The sequence below is a fragment of the Felis catus genome, chromosome A1, assembly GCF_018350175.1.
Source record: "Felis catus isolate Fca126 chromosome A1, F.catus_Fca126_mat1.0, whole genome shotgun sequence".
Classification (NCBI taxonomy): Eukaryota; Metazoa; Chordata; class Mammalia; order Carnivora; family Felidae; genus Felis; species Felis catus.
Window position 1 is genome coordinate 145049703 of NC_058368.1, and position 21421 is coordinate 145071123.

General features: G+C 36.6%; 1 protein-coding gene across 6 annotated transcripts in view; it reads right to left on the bottom strand.

The window, feature by feature from the left end:
- SSBP2 (single stranded DNA binding protein 2) overlaps positions 1 to 21421 on the bottom strand; it is a 316027-nt gene that overhangs the window by 202727 nt on the left and 91879 nt on the right. For all 6 annotated transcript variants that reach the window (XM_045033195.1, XM_011284326.4, XM_045033196.1 and 3 more), the window contains exons 2-3: positions 20517 to 20589; positions 7724 to 7785 (exon numbers count right to left, since the gene is read on the bottom strand). In XM_045033195.1, coding sequence (XP_044889130.1) covers positions 7724 to 7785; positions 20517 to 20589 — 135 coding nt within the window. The remainder of the gene's footprint in view (positions 1 to 7723; positions 7786 to 20516; positions 20590 to 21421) is intronic.

Genomic DNA, 21421 nt, shown 5'->3' on the forward strand with positions numbered 1-21421 from the left:
TCCCACTACCATCATTCTCACAATACTCTTGGGTTAATTATAAATTAATAATTTAAAGTATCATTAAAATAGCTTATGTGCTAAATTCAAGCATCATATATTAAGCATCATACATTCAGCATTTAATCCTCCCGTTATTATGCCTGTTTTATCAATGAGGGAGCCAAAGCTTAAAAAGGTTAAATAATTTGCCTAGTTGTCACACAGTTGGTTAGTGGCAGAGCTGGGCTTGAACTTTTTCATTCTTACATTATTTTACCTCTAATGTGAGTATGGTATGAAGAGTTTTCATTTCAAGATGGCTCATGCTGATTATGGGCAAGTTTATGCAGCTCTGGCAGGCCAAGCAGCATCAGCTGTTACAAGTGTAGTAGATACCTGTCCTAGATAAGACAGCAAACACTTTGTTATCCTACCTTTGACTCTCATACTCCAACTCATTTCCTGAGTATCCTATGGCAACCACCCCCTCACCCTACATGCAGCTGCCAGTGATGTACAGATGCCTCAATATAGACCAGACTCAGAAGAGACAACTTTTCTGAGTCCCATTATGTACTGTCTAGAATTAGCCACTCAGGATGTTCAAAAGGGAACTGTAATTAATGTCTTATTAATAGTGGGCCACTAAATTCTGCTCTGTGTTTAAGAAATATCATCTGTTACTGAGATGAGCACTGGTTACAATTCAGGAAATTTCAGCTCTAATTCTAAATCTGACCTTGAGAAAATAGTTTCCTTCCATTAGCTTCTTTATGTAAAAAGAGAGAAAACAGTATCTGTTAATGTATTTTACAGGCTTTTGTACAGATACAAGAGATGGTATATGCAAAAGTACTTTTAAAAGAAGAATAAGGGGGGCGCCTGGGTGGCTCAGTCGGTTGAGCGTCCGACTTCGGCTCAGGTCACGATCTCGCGGTCCGTGAGCTCGAGCCCCGCGTCGGGCTCTGGGCTGATGGCTCAGAGCCTGGAGCCTGCTTCTGATTCTGTGTCTCCCTCTCTCTCTGCCCCTCCCCCGTTCATGCTCTATCTCAAAAATAAATAAATGTTAAAAAAAAAATGTAAAAAAAAAAAGAAGAATAAAGGTACTAAAAATATATATATTCTAGAAAAGTCTCAAAACTAGTATGGCAAGAAAAGAAGTTTTCCTATTAACAGAGTAAAATTTGCCTCAGTTTCCTTTCTAATCCTTTGTTTTTAGTGGAAAATTCCATCATTTATTTATAGTATCTTCTCGCCACCAAATTTTCCTATTTTTTTACATTTTTTTTTCTCCCAGGAACATTTTGCTATTTCTTTTTAGCCTAATCACCTCTGTTTTATTTCTCTCTTGTAATACTTTTTACTCCCTTCTCACCATGATTATACTCCTATTTTAGTTGTCACCTGCACTATCTTATATTGCTATTTAACTTTTTTTCTTTTTTTAGTTTTTATTTAAATTCCAGCTAGTTACCATATAGTGTAATACTAATTTCAGGTGTACAATATAGTGATTCAACACTTCCATACAACACCCAGTGCTCATCACAAGTGCCCTCCTTTATCCCCATCATCTATTCCACCCATCCCCCCACCCTATGTTAACTCAATTCAAAAAGTTATGCCATGCCTATTACAGGAGAGACATGTAACATGAGTAAGAATTAGTCTGCCAATGATAATTATTATACCATTCAGGTGACCAGGTGACTAATTCAAGCTACTGTTTTTACATGGGTACTTGGTTATTCTTAGCTATACCTGATATTCATCCATTAGACTCTAAAATCATTAGAGTGTTAGCATACTGTTAAGATTTGACTTCTCACTCCCAGGTGAAAGAAACTGAGTTCTTATGATAATCTTAGCTATTCGTTTATTTTCTCTGTGATATCATATATAGTTATTTCAGTATATAAATACATGGAAACAAAGTTATTTCAAAAGGTGTTTTATATATAAAATTAAATAAGAATAAAGCATACTTCCTGCCATTAAAACATTAAATAAGAAGACTTAAATTTAAATTACACAAATTGAGGAGGTCCTGGGTGGCTCAGTTGGCTGAGCTGGCTCAGCATCCCATTCCTGATTTGGGCTCAGGTCATTGATTCCAGGGCTGTGGGTTGAAGACCAGAGTCAGGCTCCAAGCTCAGCTCAGGGGAGATATTCATTCATTCATATATTCTCTCTCTCTCTCTCTCTCTCTCTCACTCTCTCTCTCTCTCTCTCTCTCTCTCTCTCCCCCCCCCCCGCCAGCATTCACACTCTCTCTCTAAAATAAAAATAAAGTCAGTATTTTAAAAAGTAAATAAATAAATTATACACATTGACAAGGCTATTGGGGCACCTGGGTGACTCGGTCAGTTAAGAGACCGACTCTTGGTATCAGCTCAGGTCATGATCTCATGGTTCACGGGGTAGATGCCCACATCTTTCTCCACACTGACAGCATAGGGCCTGCTTGGGATTCTCTCTCTCCCTCTCTCTCTGCCCCTCCCCTGCTTGCTCTCCCTGTCTCTCTCTCAAAATAAATAAATAAACTTAAAATAAAAAAATAAATTTAAAAACTAAAATGTTAGGTCTTGTTCTCTTGTTAATCTGGAAACTACATATGCCACCACACACTTCGGCTACTCTCAGTAACCCTCGAGGTAGAAAAATAAATTACAGAAGCTTTCTGAATTTCTTTCACCACTTTACCAAAACTATTTTCCTCAAGACCACCAAAATTCACCTTACTTCTCAATTCAGGAAAATCTTTATGTCCTCTTACAATTGTTATAAACTTTAATCTCTGCCTTAAATGTCTTTCCTGGTTCCCATGCATTATTCTCTCCTGATTACCCTTCTCCCTCTCCAATTATTTTCCTTTGAGGCTGCTCTTCATCTACCCAGGCTTAAATGTTGACTTTCCTCAGGGTTCTAACCCCAGGTGCTGTCTCACTGGTTACACTGGGCAGTTGAATCTGTAAGCACTTTTCACCTTCAGGATGGTCTGTGCTCATTATTTCCAAACCATTATGGACTTGTCTCTGAGCTATACACCCAGACCTCTGACTTTGTGTTAGGGCATCACTATCTGAGTGTAACAGAGGCATGTCAAAATTTAACCTGTACAACATAAATTATGGCATTTTTTCCCCAAAGCCTGCTGCTCTTTCTATATTTCCTCTTTCAGTCAATGATATCACTGTTCATCCCACCATCCAAATCTAAAACCTAGGAAACTCATCCTTCACATGCCAACAATTCTACTCATTGTTTCCTATGTGGGATCAATCACCTATCACCTTTCAACAGGACAATTAAACTTGCCTTGTAACTGTAACTAGACTCCATCCCTGTTCTCAACCCTCTTCAATCCATCTCTGTTGATGCCAAGTGAATGTCTAAAAGGACAAATCTAATCATGTCATATACCATGTTTAGAATCTTTGAGTTTTAATCCAAAATCCTTGATGTACTCTAGGACTTTATCATTTGGCCACTGCCTTTGTCTTCATCCATTTATTCTATTGCTTCATAGTACTGCACTTGCAATTCAACTGATCCAAGCTACCAGTCATGTCGTGGATTCACAATCATTCCTTTTGAGGCTTCATTCTAACTATTCCTTGCCCAAAATATCGTTCCTTCACTCAACTTCCAGCTCAGCTCAGATTTTCTTCTATAAAGCCTTTCCTAAATCTCGCAACTAAAGTAAGCATTCCCCCTGAATTGCTACTGTAACTAATATATACCTCAGTTATAATACTATTAATTGTTTATCTCTCCTATACTTATTTCCTTGAGGGCAGCATAGTTTTACACTTTGTAAATATTTGATGAAGAGGCTTAAACAACAGGACAACTCCATTTTCAAATATTCTATAAAAATACAGAAGTGAGAAGAAGTCATAAAATTGCAACTGGTCCATCCAACAGGGACCTTGCATTTGACCAAATTAGCAAGCAGTAAGTTTTAGAAGAATACCTATTATCTTAATCATCTTGAATTCAACAGCAGTAACTGCTTTCCTGGTTTTAAAAAATACATATATTAGTACATCCCTGAATCCCTAACCTAGAGCACATATAATAAAGCACAGCTCTAAAGAGTTAAGGATAGGGCTCCTGGATGGTTCAGTCAGTTGAGCATCCAACTTTGGCTCAGGTCGTGATCTCACGGTTCATGAGTTTGGGCCACATGTCGGGCTCTGTGCTGACAGTTCAGAGCTCAGAGCCTGGAGCCTTCTTCAGAGTCTGTGTCCCCCTCTCTCTCTGTCCCTCCCCTGCTTGTACTGTGTCTCTCCCTCTTTCTCAAAAGTAAATAAACATTAAAAAACTTTAAAAAAAAACAAAACTAAAAATATTCTTACTGTAAGACCTAGCAATCATGGTTCTTGGTATTTACCCAAAGAAATTTAAAATTTATGTCCACATAAAAACCTATACATGGATGTTCATAACTGCTTTATTCATAATTGCAAAAACTTGGAAGCAACCAAAATGTCCTTCAGTAGGTAAACAAACCATGGTACCACCAGACAATGGAATATAATTCAGCACTAAAAAGAAATGAGCTGTCAAGCCACGAAGAGACACAGAAAAACTTTAAATGCATTTTGCTAAGTGAAAGAAGCCAATATGAAAAGGCTACATACTGTATGACTCCACCTAAAAGAATCCAGAAAATGCAAAACTATGGAGACAGTAAAAGGATCAGTGGTGGCCAGGGGGGCCAGAGTTGGAGAGATGAAAAGGCAAAGCACAGAGGATTTTTAGGGCAGTGAAAATACTCTGTATGATGCTGTAATGATGGACCATGTCATTATACATTGTGTTCAAACCCACAGAAAAGTGGTGCCTGGGTGGCTCAGTCGGTTAAGCATCCAACCTCAGCTCAGGTCATGATCTTGCAGTTTGTGAGTTCAAGCCCCGCATTGGGTTCTGTGCTGACAGCTCAGAGCCTGAAGCCTGCTTCGGGTTCTGTGTCTCACCCTCTCTCTTGCCCTTCCCTGCTCATGCTCTGTCTCTGTCTCTCAGTAATAAATAAATGTTAAAAAAAAATTTTTTTTAAACACAGAATGTACAACACCAAGAACTATAATGTAAACTGTGGACTTTAGGTAGTTATAAATGTATCAATGTAGGTTCATCAACTATAACAAACGTACCACTTTGATGGGGGATGTTAATACGGGGGAGGTTATACCTACATCGGGGTAGAAGGTATATGGGAAATATCTGTACCTTCCTGTCAACTATGTTGTGAACTACTAAAAACTGCTCTTAAAAAAAAAAAATAAGTCCTATCAAAAAAAAAAAGGGGGAGAGGGGAAGGAAAATCAAAAAGACCTCCGAAACAGTTAACAACAACAAAAAAACATCAAGCATCTGCTGGATTTAAGGCCCACAGTCATGGCTGGTTACACACAAAGATCAAGAAAGCTTAGGATCTGGGCAGCTTTCTGAAGGAGAGGATCCACAGCTTTGCATCAGTTCTCAGAGGATCCCATAATCTCAAAATCATTTAGAACCACTTATTTACGAAGATGAAATAAGGACCTCAAAGGGTACATTAGTAGTTTAAGGGAGGACATTTTTAAAAACTGAAAATACTGTACCTATATATTTTGCATGTGCTAGATTTAAACAGAACAAATATACTCTAAAAAAAATGTGTCCATTTATCATTTCTTTGATATCTCCAACTATGCATAAATTAAAATTAGTTAAATACCAAAACCACAGAAGAGCTTCCCTGAATCTAAAAGCCCAAGAAAAAGGAAGAGCAATGGCAGATTTAAGAGCTGTATCTTCTGACAGTTAAGACCAAAAAAGCTAAAGGTAATATCAACTGTCAACTGTATGAAAACAGGTTACATTCATAAGAAATGGAGCAAATGAGAAACAGGTGCAAGAAATAAAATTAATTCTTTAATGGAAATTTTTCAAAATCCTCACTCAGCCTACTAATCCAATAGACACAGACTCCTAAAATGGTTTCTTAGGCTACCTTGTAGACCTAATTGGAAACATAAAAAATAGAAGGTGTCAACAGGTGAGGGGACTCAATTACATTCAGCAAACAGCTAAATATTTACAATCTAGATCTAGCTATCATAAATGCATACTATGTAAAATGAAAAGTTGACTTTTGTAATATTATACATTATAAGAGCTCAGTCTTAATCTCCAGGAAAACAGCACAATGATAGCACTTAACTGCAACAAACCGTTGTTCCAAATACAGGAACAACTCTGAGCCAAAGAACCGCACCTGTTTCTGCTATACATATGTGAGACAAACAAGGGAAACCCAAAACCACAACTGATCAAGTGCGTTTCCACTCACCACAAAACTTCTAGTAAGGCATGCTTTCAGGAGCGACGTTTAAAAGGTGTACCAAGGATACCATGTGCATGACACTAGAAGACAGCTTTTGTTTTTTTCTTTTAAATAACTGAACCACTGAACAGGAAATAATTCTTTTTTTTTTTTTAAAGTTTATTTGTTTATTTTGAGAGAGAGAGAGAGCACAAGCAGGTGAGGGGCAGAGAGGAGAGACAGAATCCCAAGCAGGCTCCAAGTGCACCATCCGCACAGAGCCCCATGTGGGGCTCGATCCCACAAACTGAGAGATCATGACCTAAGCCGAAATCAAGAGTTGGAAGCTTAACCAACGGAGTCATCCAGGTGCCCCTCAAGAGGAAATACTTCTAATTGAAGAAGTGCAAACAAACAAACAGCCTAACTTGTCCATGCAGACACCTGAAGTACCAATGTTGCTGCAGAAAAATCACATATCTGGACATACTAGTACTACAATGAAATTGATAAGCTCTGGTATCAACTGGGTCTTCAGGGAAGTCTGAGAGTCTTTTTTGTGTTCCTACACAGTTCTATCCCTGAGTCTATATTGAACTAATTCAGGTTTTTTTTGGACTTTTCCTCACTGTCCTAAAAATTCACCACCACTTCCACCTTCAGTATCCCCAGCTTAGATGTGCTTATGTGGGTGGGACCCTCATGATGACCTTGTGCCCTTATAAGAAGAGACACCAGAGAGCTCTCTCTCTCTTTGCCATGGGAAGACACAGTAAAAAGGCCAGCATCCAAAAGCCAGGAAGAGAGACCTCGCCAGAAAGAAATCATTCTAACAGCCTCATCTTGGATGTCCAAGCTCTAGAAATGTGAGAAAATAAATTTCTGTTGTTTAAGCCAAGAAGTCTATGGTAATTTATTATGGCAGCCCACGGGGCGCCTGGGTGGCTCAGTCGGTTAAGCGGCCGACTTCAGCTCAGGACATGATCTCGCGGTCCGTGAGTTCGAGCCCCGTGTCGGGCTCTGTGCTGATAGCTCAGACCCTGGAGCCTGTTTCAGATTCTGTGTCTCCCTCTCTCTGACCCTCCCCTGTTCAGGCTTTGTCTCCCCCTGTCTCAAAAATAAATAAACGTTAAAAAAAATAAATAAAATTAATATTATGGCAGCCCAAGCTGACTAATACCAAATCATACTTACAGTTGGAGATTCCATACCAAACCCAACTCCAGTTTGACTTAATAATAGTGTCTTTAAGTTAAAGAACACTAATTCTGGTTTTGACTTTGACTTTTTTTTTAAGTGCTATCTTTCAGAAAATAATTATAGAAAATGAAAAAAAATTAAAAATAAACATGAAATAATAAACAGGTACAGTGCAGGCCTACAAGAATACATCATCAATCTAATAAAAATGGAATAAAAGATACTTACCACCACCAAGAATGTAAGAATCCTGGTGGTTCCCCCAATGTGATGTTTTTTTCCCATCTTATCTAAAATGAATAAAAGAGATATTAAATACTTTCTTAATACCTTTTCCCACACATATTACAAAGCAATATTTCCCCATTAAAAATACTAAGTTAATATATGAGATTTTAATCATTTTGATAGTATTCTTTACTCAAGTTTTACAAGAGCTCATTTTACATAGTTATTTGTTGATTTGGTGGTTTATGAGAGAAGATGCCAGCATTGTTTTCCTGAATTTGCTTCCCACTGTGCCCGATTTTTAAGAGAGACTTCTGGAATTTGAGGTATCTCAGGATCTTAAGGCACATCAAAACTGCATTTTAATTAATCACCACTAATCCAGAAATTTGCAAATGTCTGGGCTTAATATGTGCAGACTCCCAATGATGCCTTGAGGATTGATATTTTAAACAAATTCCTGATTTGAGGGGATGAGAGTAAGAAGGCATATGTCTTCCATAAAATAACAGTTTAAAAAAGATGATATTAACTTTCCCAATGTTTATATTTCAGATGGCTTGGCATTCACTACCAAAAATTTAAAACAAGGTCAGTATCTCTTAAAAATTAAAATTTCTCACTAAATACTGTTTACAAATTAAATTTAGAGATTTGAAACTGGGTAGGATTTATACAGTGCCTTTCCTAAGCACTGATAGGAGTAAACAAAAGATAAAAATCTTTGCATTCAGGGAGATTATACTTTATAGAGAAGACAGACCATAAACAAAGCAAAAAGAAAAAAAAGGAGATTGTATTTATATTAGAAGTAGCAGGCAACAAATGCTAAGGAGGAAAACAAAGCAGAGAAGGACAAAAAAAAAAAAAAAGGAAAAAGTAAGAAGTGAGCTATAATTTTAACTAAGGTGATCCAGAAAGGTCTCATAAACAATCTTTACGTAGGAGTGCCTGGCTGATTCATTCAGAGAAGGGGCTCTTGATTTCAGGGGTCATGAGTCACAAACCCATCATGGTTCTATCTTTATGTATAAGTATGATTTAGTTTTTTAGTTTAAATAATTAAAAATTATTTAACAATATCCCAATTAGCAAAATATGCCCATAGGACCTTAACATAAAGAGGAAGTAAAAAACTACATAATTATAGATTTTAAAAAAAACAAGGAATTCTTTCTATCACCTACTATGGAAGAACTTAGAAATTTTTGTTCTAAAGGATTTAAAAAAAAAAAAGTTTTAAGATAGGAACTCAGAAAGTGGCCTGAAATTAAAAAAAGAAAAAAGTAACTGCTTAAAGATGAAAAAACATAATTAAAATCACTGAAATCATAATTTTTTTAGAGTTCTTAAATATACAAAATGTAAACCAATGTAAGCTTTGCAGTAATTTGCTCTCAAAAAACAAAGAAATTATCTATATATGAACAATGAACCAGAATATGTTATACAAATAAAAGCCAAATCCGAACTTGAATTCTCACACACGCATACACACAGGGGTGGGGCAGGGAGAGAGGGAGAGAGAATCTTAAGTATGTTCCACACCCAGCATGGAGCCTGATATGGGGCTCGATCCCATGACTGTGAGATCATAACCTGAGCCAAAATCAAGAGTCAAACACTTAACTGACTGAGCCACCCAGGCACCCCAACACAAATAATTTTTAAATCAATACTTCTTTTTATCTGAATTCCAATTAATCATTTATTGTATCTTCTTAGTTTATGAAAAAAGGAATGGTAGTACATAATGAGTCTTAGGATAACAAAACTCTGATGTCCTGCTAAAGTTATAATTTAGTCAAAAACCTGTTTCTCATATATCTCTCAATCTTTTCTCTTTTTGTTCACTTTTTGATGTCTTCTTGAGAGGGCATAATAATGACCCTCACAGATGTGCCCAGACACACAAATATTCCTAATTCCTGGAATCATCCTAATAAGATGAACAGCAAGCTTTTTAAAGTAGCATCCTTACATTTCATCTCAGGTCATCCTGACTTACAGATATGACTATGAAAAAAAAGCAGACAGCACTATTCTCAATTAAAAGGAGAGGGTGTGATGACTTACATTAAAGTGGCATGATTAGGTTCCAATGCCAGACTGTGCTGGCAGCAGGATTAGTCTCACAGTCTAACATGAGTCCCACTGCTCCATATCTGGTGCTCAGCAGTTTCCTTCCTGGACTTCCACAACCAACCATCAGCAATTTCACGAGATAAAGTAGTTGGGGAAAATACCTACATGGTTTACACTCAATAGGCACTTTTGTGAAAGGAATCTAAACTAATGCATTTATATTTTAAACAGTTATTACATCTTACTGTTCCTCAGAGAAGCTCAAAATGTTTCACATACATCATCTTTTTTCATCCTTATAAAATTCTTTACTACGTAAAGTTCATCTTTCTCACTTTAAATTTCAAGTATGTGACAGAAGCAGGTAAAACTTTGGTCCATCGTATTGAAATTAACACAAAAGCCATCCTTTGATAACTACTGAATAAACAATCAATGCTTTAGGTATTTCTAAAGAAGAAAGGGTTCTACATAGGAGTAGGTTTCCATAGTGAATGCTATTTTTTGCCTCCAAACTAATTACTACTCCAGGTATTATTTGCTTATAGGAAGCATGAGATGATGCTGATCTACAGATCTGAATCTGCTGGGATTCTCTTTCTCCCTCTCTCTCTGCCCCTCCTCCACGCACATACACATGTGTGCTCTCTCTCTCAAAAAAAAATAAACATTAAAAAAATGAAACAACCTGAAAACATTCACCAATAGTGAATATAAAAATATATTATGATACTTGCATACTATAGAAGAGTGTGCAATCATTAAAAAGAATACAACATACCTACATGAAAGAGAGCCATGCTATATTGGTTTTTCAAGTGGGAGATGTGGAAGATTGGAGAATAATATATATAATATGAACCTTTTCTTTTAAAAAAATGTATGCATATGTATATGTGCATTTCGGTGTATACATTTAAAGAAATCATACCAAACTTACAGCTATTACCTCTGGAAAAGGGTAAAGGGTGACTTTTATTTTAATATCATATTCATCTCTGAAATTTAATTTTTTTTAGCAAACATGTATTAATGATGGATATGGTTGAGGAATGGCCAGAAAATACTTCTAAATGTCAATAGTCATTTTAGAAACAATTCTGCTTTTTATGAAAAGGCATTTTCTGTTGTATTGAGTTTCACAGGCTTCAGGCTTTTTTGGTGTTTGAATGACATCTATGCAAATAATTTTTCTCTCTTAATTCTATTTTTCCTTCTTCCATTATCCTAGCTCCAATATGTATTCTTTGTCCTAGGGCTTTTTGTTGTTGAATCATCCACCTTCCTTCCTTCCATCATTTGCCCAGCTGAAAGCTCTATTCTCTGGTAACTTATGCATAAATCATGATGCCCATTCCCACTGCCATTTTCTACGTTTAAAGGCCCTGTCTGTGGTTATGCTGTGTCTCTACTATATGACCTGGGATTTTAAGCATTTCTATATAGGTGTAGCACCAAACACTGAATGAACAAAAAGTAAATTGGTAGGGGTAAGACATGCCATATGGTTTATAAATGAGAATTATAATTTATAAGTGCCCGTACTATCTGAAAGAGCAATTCTTCTTCTAGGAATGTATCCTATGATTGTGTGTGCAAAATCATACATATAATAATTTTCAGTGAAGCAATGTTTGTAATTGCAAAACAACCTAAATGTGATGGTAAAATATATCACAGCACATTTCATAGAAAGAAATACCCTAGCATCATAAAAAGAACGAAGAAGCGGGACGCCAGGGTGGCTCAGTCAGTTAAATGCCCAACTCTTGATTTCGGTTCAGGTCATGACCCCAGGGTTGCGTGATCAAGCCCTGCATTGGGCTCTGTGCTGATGGTGCAAAGCATGCTTGGGATTCTCTCTCTCCCTCTGCCCCTCCCTGCCTCTCTCTCTCTCTCTCTTTCTCAAAATAAATAAACTTAAAAAAAATTATGAAGTTTCATGAACCAAAGTCAAACAAATGAAACAAAAATCAAAGCATGTAACAGTATATATAATAAATTAGTACTTGTATAAATAAAAACTGATACACATAAACACATGCACACACACACACACACACACACACACGCTTAACTTTTCATCATTATTTGCTTCTGGCAAGGGATATTGGTTATTCACCTATTATCTCTAGGCCCCACACTCACCCTTCTATACTCCATTCTACACTAGGTGCTGGGACTCTGAAAATTACAGTTCTTAGGCTCCCTGCCAGCTAGTTTCCTGTTCAGTTCTGCCAACAGAAGGACAGTAGCTGGAGACCAAAGAGCAGGGGGAAGAAGAGAAGCTTCCTGCCCCTGGCTCCAGAAGTGAAGTAGTTGCTGTTGTAGCAGCAGCAGCAGCAGCAAGGGACAATTCTGGATGTGAGCAGCACCTTTTCAGAGGTTCTAGCCTTGTTAATGTGGGACCTTTTTGAATGATCCAGAACCACTTCGACAGCATCTCCAATAGTACAGCAGTAGTTTTGAAGCCTATGAGCTCCAAACTTCACAGAGTATTCCTAAATCCTTTCATACTTCTTGAGAACCAATATTCAAATTATTAATACCATAAACAGATAGAGCTAATTTCTGTGTTAAGAAAAGAACCTGTAGTGCTTTTTAAATCTTCTTTGAGAAAAAAATTCAGTTATAAAAGAATGTGTTAGCCATTTTTAACATGTCATATACTTTTCCTAATTCCTTGCCTTTAAATTCTGAGATAATAGTCACAGGATTTCTCATTAAAAGTAAAAACTACTTGTGGGACACCTGTGTGGCTTAGTCAGCTAAGCATTAAGCATGCAACTTTTGGCCAGAACTCATGTCATGATCTGTGGGTTGCATGAGTTCAAGTCCCACATCAAGCTCTGTGCTGACAGGCATAGAATGCTTGGGATCCTCTCTCTCCCTCTCTCTGCCCCTCCCCCACTCATGCTGTCTGTGTCTCTCAAAAAAACATAAAAAATAAAAGAGAAAGGTAAAAAAAAAAAAAAAAAGAAGAAAGAAAAAGAAAAAGAAAAAGAAAACCTGTAGGAGTGCCTGAGTGGCTCTGTCAGTTAAGCATCTGACTCTTGATTTTGGCTCAGGTCATGATCTCACGGTTCATGAGTTTTAAGCCCCGCATCAGGTTCTGCACTTAAGAGTGCGGAGCCTGCTTCAGATTCTCTCTCTCCCTGTCTCTCTGACCCTCTCCCACTTACATGCAGGCTCTCTCTCTCTCTCAAAATAAATAAACTTTAATAAAAAGAACCTGTACATGTATGTATATGTTTGTTCCTAGACAAAATTCCTGAGTCTTTTAATTTTGATATAACCTAGTTTTCACACTAATTTTCTAAAATCTTCCATGTATAGATGCATCGATATACTAAATGTAAAAAAAAAAAAGAAAAAAATGACATTTTAATTTTAAAAATTAACCAAATAGACATAAGACAGAAAGAAAAACCTATCCATATATATATATATTTTTAATATTTATTTAGTTTTGGGAAAGCACAAGCAGGGAAGGGGCAGAGAGAGGAGGACAGAGGATCCGAAGCAGGCTCTGCACTGACAGGCTGACAGCAGCAAGCCTGATGCGGGGCCCGAATTCACAGACAGCGAGATCATGACCTAAGCCAAAGTCAGACAATCAACCAACTGAACCACCCAGGCACCCCAAAATCTGTTCATATTTTAAAGCACATAATCCAAAACTGTGCTATTCAACATGGTATCCCCTAGCCATATGTGGTTCTTTAAATTTAAAATTATGTTAACTGAATGTCCCTCAACTATTCTAGCCACTTTTCAAGTGCTCAATAGTTACATGATACTAGTGGAGAAATTATTAGAAGCACAGATTAGAGATCATCTCCTAATCACATAAAGTTTTATTGAATAGTGGTGCTCCATTCTAGAAGGTAGAAGTCGTCTTAAAGGCTACACCCAGGTGAGACACTGGGCTGCTGAGATACACATCCCATTTTCGAAGATGATACCTTTTATTGGGAAAACTCCCTGATGGATTCCTTCTAACTTTTGTTTTTATTTTTTGGCCTAGAAAGATAGAGGCCCCTGGGAATGGTTTGAAAGTAGAGAACGAAGACCTAATATACTACATGATAAAGTAACAAGAGTTTAAGAGGCTGCTGACAGTCTCTCAGGAAGAAGATGTCTGAGGAGTCTGGGAGGATTCAGAAAAGGAGAAAACGGGAGAGGTTGTGAGGAATCAACAAGACGTAAGGCAAATGGAGTCCACAGGAAAACAGCGAGTAAGACATTCCCTGTGGCAAGGAGACCAAAAAGCTTAAGAATAGTTGTGTCTGATATTCAAGTCGATGTTGTTGCCTGTACAGTACAAGGCTGAATACCCTTCAGTTTTCCCCTAACTTCAATAAGAATCTTTTATACACAAGAGCAACAAATCAGTGGAGCTCTGAGGCTATGAGAGAAACAGGAAACTTCAGGCAAAGAAAAGGTAGCAGTCACAGAAGGAGAAGCAGTGGGGCTGTAATGGTGGGGGCAAGAAATTATAGCAACGAGAACCTCAAGCCCCCTCTCCCCCTAGGAAGGCCTGGAGATGTCAGAGAAGACTTGTGGGAACCTATAAATTAGGGATGAGAGCTGGAACTGTTTGATAGGAAAGGTAACCACACAAGGCAGGAGGATTGCAGGCCATTCAAGTGGAGATACCTGGAGCACACAGGTGTACAGAGCCATATATTTACACTTGTACTGTAGTAGAGAAACTACACAAGATAAAAAAGAATGGGTCAAGAATTTTAAAAGTAACACGTTTGAGTGTGTACTACATGCTAGACCCTTCTAAGTAGTATATATATATACTATATATATATATACTATATATATAGAGTGTGTGTGTGTGTGTGTGTGTGTGTGTGTATATATATATATATATATGCACTAATTCATTTAAACCTCAGCACAACTCTAAAATATTATCGCAATTACCTTCTTCTTATAATTAAGAAAATTGAATCAGTAGGGGCACTGGGGGGCTTAGTCAGGTGAGCATCTGACTCTAATTTCCACTCAAGTCATGATCCCAGGGTTGTAGGGTCCAGTCCTGCAACGGGAATTGTGCTGAATGTGGAACCTGCTTAAGATTCTCTCTCTCTCTCTCTCTCTCTCTCTCTCTCTCTCTCTCTCTCTCTCTCTCTCTCTCCCCCTCCCTCCTTCTGCCCCTCTCCCCTGCTTACACTTTCTCTCAAGAAGGAAGGAAGGAAGGAGGAAAGAAAAAGAAAAGAAAACTGAGTAAGTAAATAAAATGTAGAACATAATTCAAACTCAGCAGTCTGGCCACAAAGAAATTGCTCTCACCCACAATACTATGTTGCCTCCAAGTTATAGTTCAAGAAACTGTTTAGGAAATTGTTGCTATTTTCTCTTCTCAGTGAAAGGTAAACAGAAAGAAAAGTATTTTAGAATCTATTATGTTCAATAACTGAGCATTCCTAATAAAATCTGAAGAAGCAATCTGTTGGATGTTTTCAAGCTTCTCTTTCTGACTAACTTACAGGCTAATTTATGGCAAATAAGGGCTAGAAATCTAAACAATGGAAATCTAAACAATAGCACCAATTACTCAGATGTTCAATGTTCCTATATTGAAGAAGTTAGAATCATGAGGGTATGGATGACTATGATGTTAATGAGCCCTTTGGCACCAGGATTTGCTGTGCTGGGCCATCTCTTTCCTTAGTATGGGTTTACTTATGCATGAAGTTGTGCATAAGGGCTAGAAATCTAAACAATGTAAAATTCTTAAGAAGGGGGAAAAATCTTGATCTCTGCAACATTTTAATTCTTAACTTTATTTGGTGAGGTCACCAAGCCTTATGCGGAGGCATGATAAATACCATGCAAAATTTCAGGTATGAGTTGGAATTGTCTTTGCATAATGAAATGAGATAACCAAGAAAGGATAGTTTCCAATGAACTCAAAGTAACAAAAAATTGATACAGAATTGTAAAGATTTCTTTTCTTTCCCCTCCCCAAATTGTAAAGATTTCTTAACATTCTGTATGTAATTTTTGAATACTGAAGGATAATAAAAGATAAAGGTGAAGAAGAGCTCTACATTGAAAACATTTCTAAAGAATTTTCAATTTTGTCCTGTTGAAGGTAAAAATATTTAAGGTCGTAGAAACGTTAAGGTTGTAGAAAACAACATTCAGGTAATATCATGAATCAGATCTAACAATGAACTAGTTAACATAACCTGGGTAGAGAGATGTTTTGATTTCTATCATTAGTTCAATGCTACCTCTTTTAACTAGTAAAAAAAAAAAAAAAAAAATGCTAGGTTAATAGTGCCCTATTCTTCTGGCTGATAATAAAAACTACCAAGAGCAGTTCAGTTTCTGACAGACCAGGCAAAGGGCATTATCAGAAAGGCCAAATCCCGTGACAGCCTGGGCTGCTGAGATACACAGTTTACTTGTTCAGATGATACGGAGAGTTCCAATTTGACTTTCTCACAACTTCATGCATAAGTAAACCCATACTAAGGAAAGAGATGGCCCAGCACAGCAAATCCTGGTGCCAAAGGGCTCATTAACATCATAGTCATCCATACCCTCATGATTCTAACTTCTTCAATATAGGAACATTGAACATCTGAGTAATTGGTGCTATTTCAATCATTTCCTTTTTATCACAATACCCAACCCAAATAAACAGGTCTCCCTAGTTTTTCCTTAAGTTCCTTGTGTAACTCTTGTGAATTATGTAAAAATACTTGGGGATAGACTCACCAGAATTCAGATAAGATGGTCCTTTATTTCTCAAATTACTTAAGAACTGGTTCTACAACAAGCCGACTTAAATTTTCCATATGATCCAAGTAAAAATAAGAGAGAAAGCAATGCTAACTAGGGTACAAAGCTCTAAAAGATTACATTCTCCTTTCTTTACAAACCATAGTTGGGAGGGGAGGGAAGGGGTACCACCATTCACAAAGATACCAGAGTACAAACCAAACTATGTTTTTCTTTTACTTAAAAACCTTCCAAAGCCTGGGGCACCTGGCTGGCTCGGTCAGTTAAGCGTCCAACTTCAGCTCAGGTCATAATCTCACAGTCCGTGAGCTTGAGCCCCGCGTGGGGCTCTGTGCTGACAGCTCGGAGCCTGGAGCCTGGAGCATGCTTCAGATTCTGTGTCTCCCTCTCTCTCTGCCCCTCTCCCACTCACGCTCTGTCTCTCACACTCTCAAAAATGAATACATGTTTAAAAAAAATTAAAAACAACAACAACAACATTTCAAAAGCTCCCTTTTCCAAGAAGATCAAGTCCAAGCTTCCTGAAACAGTATCAGAAGTCTTCAGTAGGAGTGCACTATCAACTTAAAGAAGTGAAGCCTAAGAAAGCATTCCTAGGAAAAGCTACTTCTAAGCTAGTCAGGTGAGGAGGGTGAGGATTAGGTAGAGTAAAGCCCAGAGATAGAAATCTATAGTATGTATAGGCAAATACAAGCAGCTAGGTATTGTGAAAACTTAGTATGAGAGAGATTAGTACCGAAATTAGTACTTAGTATGAGATAGAAAAGTACCGAAATTTAACCAAATGAAATTATTTAGAACTTTAGGGTGCACTCAAATGGCCTATCACAAATCAACCTCCAGGCTTCCATTTTAAAATTGAGATAATTTTGTATTTTCTATTATTTTTACTTGTAAATAACTGTACAAACTGTGTGTGTGTGTGTGTGTGTGTGTGTGTGTGTGTGTATGGCATATGTGGCATATATGTATATGCAAGTAAGGATAAAATTCCCCTCTAATCACTTTAAAATTCCTACTCTCAGAAACTAGTCTGGCATGTATATTCTTTCAGACCTCTCAATATACTTTACACTCATAAATATGTACACACAAAAATACACAGTATTGCATCATGTTCCTTGATGTTCAAAGGTTTCCATGTAAATGGCATACTTCAGCTTGCTTCTTTTATTTGAAAATGTTTTGGAAGTCTATCCATACTAAGTCCAAATAGATCTAACTTATTCTTTTACATTTTGGCAAACTTACACCTCAATTAATCTAGCCATTCCCTACAATATGGCAAACACTATATTGGATATTTAGGTAATGAGAATGTATTTTCACAGTGCCACTCAGAGTTTGGCAAGCTAGAAAGTAAAGAACGGTTCTCGGAATCACACACACTCATCTCCAAAATCCAGAAATAATGTATCTTCTTGGTGACAATAGTTTGTTTTCAGCTTAATTGATTCTTCTTGTGAAACTGAACCATACTGATAATTCAGAGAAACTTCAGTTTTGTATTCCAAATGAAGCCAGAGAAAATAAAATCTTGGTAAATACTTGTCAGAAAAATGTGAATGTCTTCTGAAATTGTAATTTTATTTTTACCAAATAGCCCTAGAAAATTTACATATCCATTTTCCATTGAGCTCAAGGTGTATCAGTACATTATCTAGTTATCTCAACCTAGTTATGCTCAATCCACATGATCCATTTGAGTCAAAACAGCTGAACTTCCTTAAATAAATTAACAACATTTTTCTTTTTTGATGAAGTTTAATAATCACTGCATCTGACATATTATAAAGTTGGTAAGAAAATATAGTCATGGGAGCCCCTGAGGATTCAGCAAGATGAGTCAATTCCAAATGTTCCCTGACCTAAGGAAAGAGATCAGTAAATCTCTTCATTAAAGTTTCATCATGTTTTCAACTGCATTAAAATAAAAATTTTATTTAAAAAAATTTTTCTGGGGGCTGCCTGGGTGTCAGGCTCTGTGTTGACAGCTCAGAGCCTAGAGCCTGCTTCAGATTCTGTGTCTCCCTTTCTCTTTGCCCCTCTCTCACTCTTTCTTTGTCTCTCTCAAAAATAAATATTAAAAATTATTTTTTAATAAATAATTGTTTAATGTTTATTTTTGAGGGAAAGAGCACACACATGTGAGTGGGGGAGGGAGAGAAAAAGAGAGAAAGAGAGAGGATCCCAAGCAGGCTCTGTACTGATAGCAGAGAGCATGAGGCAGGGCTCGAACTCACAAACCTTGAGATCATGACCTGAGCCAAAGTTGGACACTTAACCGACTGAGCCACTCAGGCGCCCCTAAAATAATAATTTTAAATCTGCATGGCTGTCTTTGGTTTCTTTTAAACATACTGGAAGTTGAAAGTGATTAAGCATACAAATATTAGGAGCATCCTTTTTACAATCTCAGTCACTGCCTCTGAAAAAACCAGCAGTCAATGTGGCAAGAAAGGTCATACACAAAGTCTTCTAATTAATGATTTAAGAAGATATAAATACACTAAACTTCTGTTTTGATTTGAATAAACTTTAAAATCCAATTTTATTACACTCTATATATTCATTCTACATTAAAATAATTGACTTCTTATATGTTCTGGACATACCTCTCAAATTCCTTATTTGCAAATAGGCCCTAACAGTTCACATATACTAATTAATTAGATAAAAGATTGGAGGTTATATGTGTTTACTTGTGTATTTGTTTTAGGAATAAGTGATTCTCAAGAAGGTTGTACTCTAGCAAGGCACTTTGGTCAAGGAATAGCCGGTCGTGTCCCTGATCTGGTGGAGGTCAAACTAACGAGATCACTAGAAATATTATTTTGACTAGGACTTGTCCCATAAAAATACAAACATGGGCCACAGATAAGTGCTGCATATGTACCTTTAAATTCTCTAGTGACCACATTAAAAAAGAAGAAAATGGTAAAATTAATTTTAGTAATTTATTTTACCCAATATATCTACAATACTATCATTTCAATGTGCGATCAAAAACTTTAAATGACTGGTATTTTATATTCTTCTGTTCACACTAAATCTTCAAAATCCAGTGTGTACAGGATTAGTCGTATTTCAAGCGTTGAAAAAGCCACATAAAGCTAATGAATAGCAAACTGGACAGAACCAATATGGGGGGAACACCAGAAGCTTTGGAATAAATGAAGATCTAAGTTTGAATTCCAATTCTGCAATTCACTCAGCTACATGACTATGAGCCAGTTATATAAATTCTCTGAGCCCTGCTGTTCTTATCAGTAAACAGGAATAATACCATCTGCCTAACAAATTTCTTAAAAGAATTCAAGATAATATATGTAAAGTACCTTGGCATATTATGTGCCTGACATGGAACAGAAGTCAGTAAAATCCTCCTCATCCTCATCATTATATAAATTGAAGAAGAAAAAGTACCATTGTAAGAAAGCTGAAATTTAAACTGAAAAATGTGAAGAGAAAAATACACAAAGAAACAAAAACCTGAAATAAGATTATCAAAATGTCTTCTAACTAAATTTAGTCATAAATCCACTATTATCCATACAAAATAAAAACAAACAAAACTCTTATTTTCCAAAATTATGAATAATGCCAAAATAAGACACTGCTAAAACTAGAGATATGGTGATATTTGTCTTTTTTTTTTTTTAAAGCAAATTTGCTTTCTTGATTACTGTTGCCAAGGCTAATATTAGTTTCTATTTCTACAGGGGGATAAATGGCTAAAAAGTTGAGTAGAAGCTTATTGGCATGAAAATGCAGTACTAAAAATGCTTACAAATAATCTACAAAGAGTATGAGGCATACTGATAACTGAGCATTCTCTGTATAGTATGTAATGACAGTTTTTCCAAATAATTGTTACAGAATATTTGCATCCACTTCTATAAGATATTAAAATAAAATATAAAAAATAAAGAAAACATACCTCTGATAAAAATGTTTGGGCCGATTTCTGAGCTCCTACATGGAGCAGATATTCATATACGTAGAGTGCTAACCTGGAAAATAAATAAAGTATGTATTGAGAAGATGTATATTTTTAAATTTTTTTTTTTTTTTTTTTTTTTTTTTTTTTTTTTTTTTTTTAGCGTTTATTTATTTTTGAGACAGAGAGAGACAAAGCATGAACGGGGGAGGGTCAGAGAGAGGGAGACACAGAATCTGAAACAGGCTCCAGGCTCTGAGCTGTCAGCACAGAGCCCGACACGGGGCTCAAACTCACGGACCGCGAGATCATGACCTAGGCCGAAGTCAGCAGCTTAACCGACTGAGCCACCCAGGCGCCCCGAGAAGATGTGTATTTAAAATTCACTCTTTAATGCACATACCTTTTCATTACAAAAATATCTTACACACTAACAGTGACAGAAAAACAACTCTTCCCATTGCTATTTAATGGGAGTTTATACATGTCTGTTCAGAAAGAACTTAAACTAATTAAAATAGCACACAAAGAAAAAAAGCAAATATAGCTTTTCTTGACAAGAAACATCTAAAAGGGGATTTTGTCTTTGATCATGTCACTTATTATAACCTCGTTCCCTTTGTCATGCCTAATATAATTGATAATTTATAACTCAACATTAATAATCTCCATAACCTATTGTTATAATTATTATCTTTCATTATTAAAATAAATGAATTAAGTAATTGGACCTTTCCAACAACTTTATATCCTTCAATCTTCTTGGTGAATATTAACATAAACTCCAGCTATTTGCACATCTCTATGCTAATATGGGTACTCAAAGTCCATTTTAATATTTGTTCAGGCAACCTGTCCTTAGTCTTTAGGTATGATTATTAAACCAATAACATAGTATATTAGTT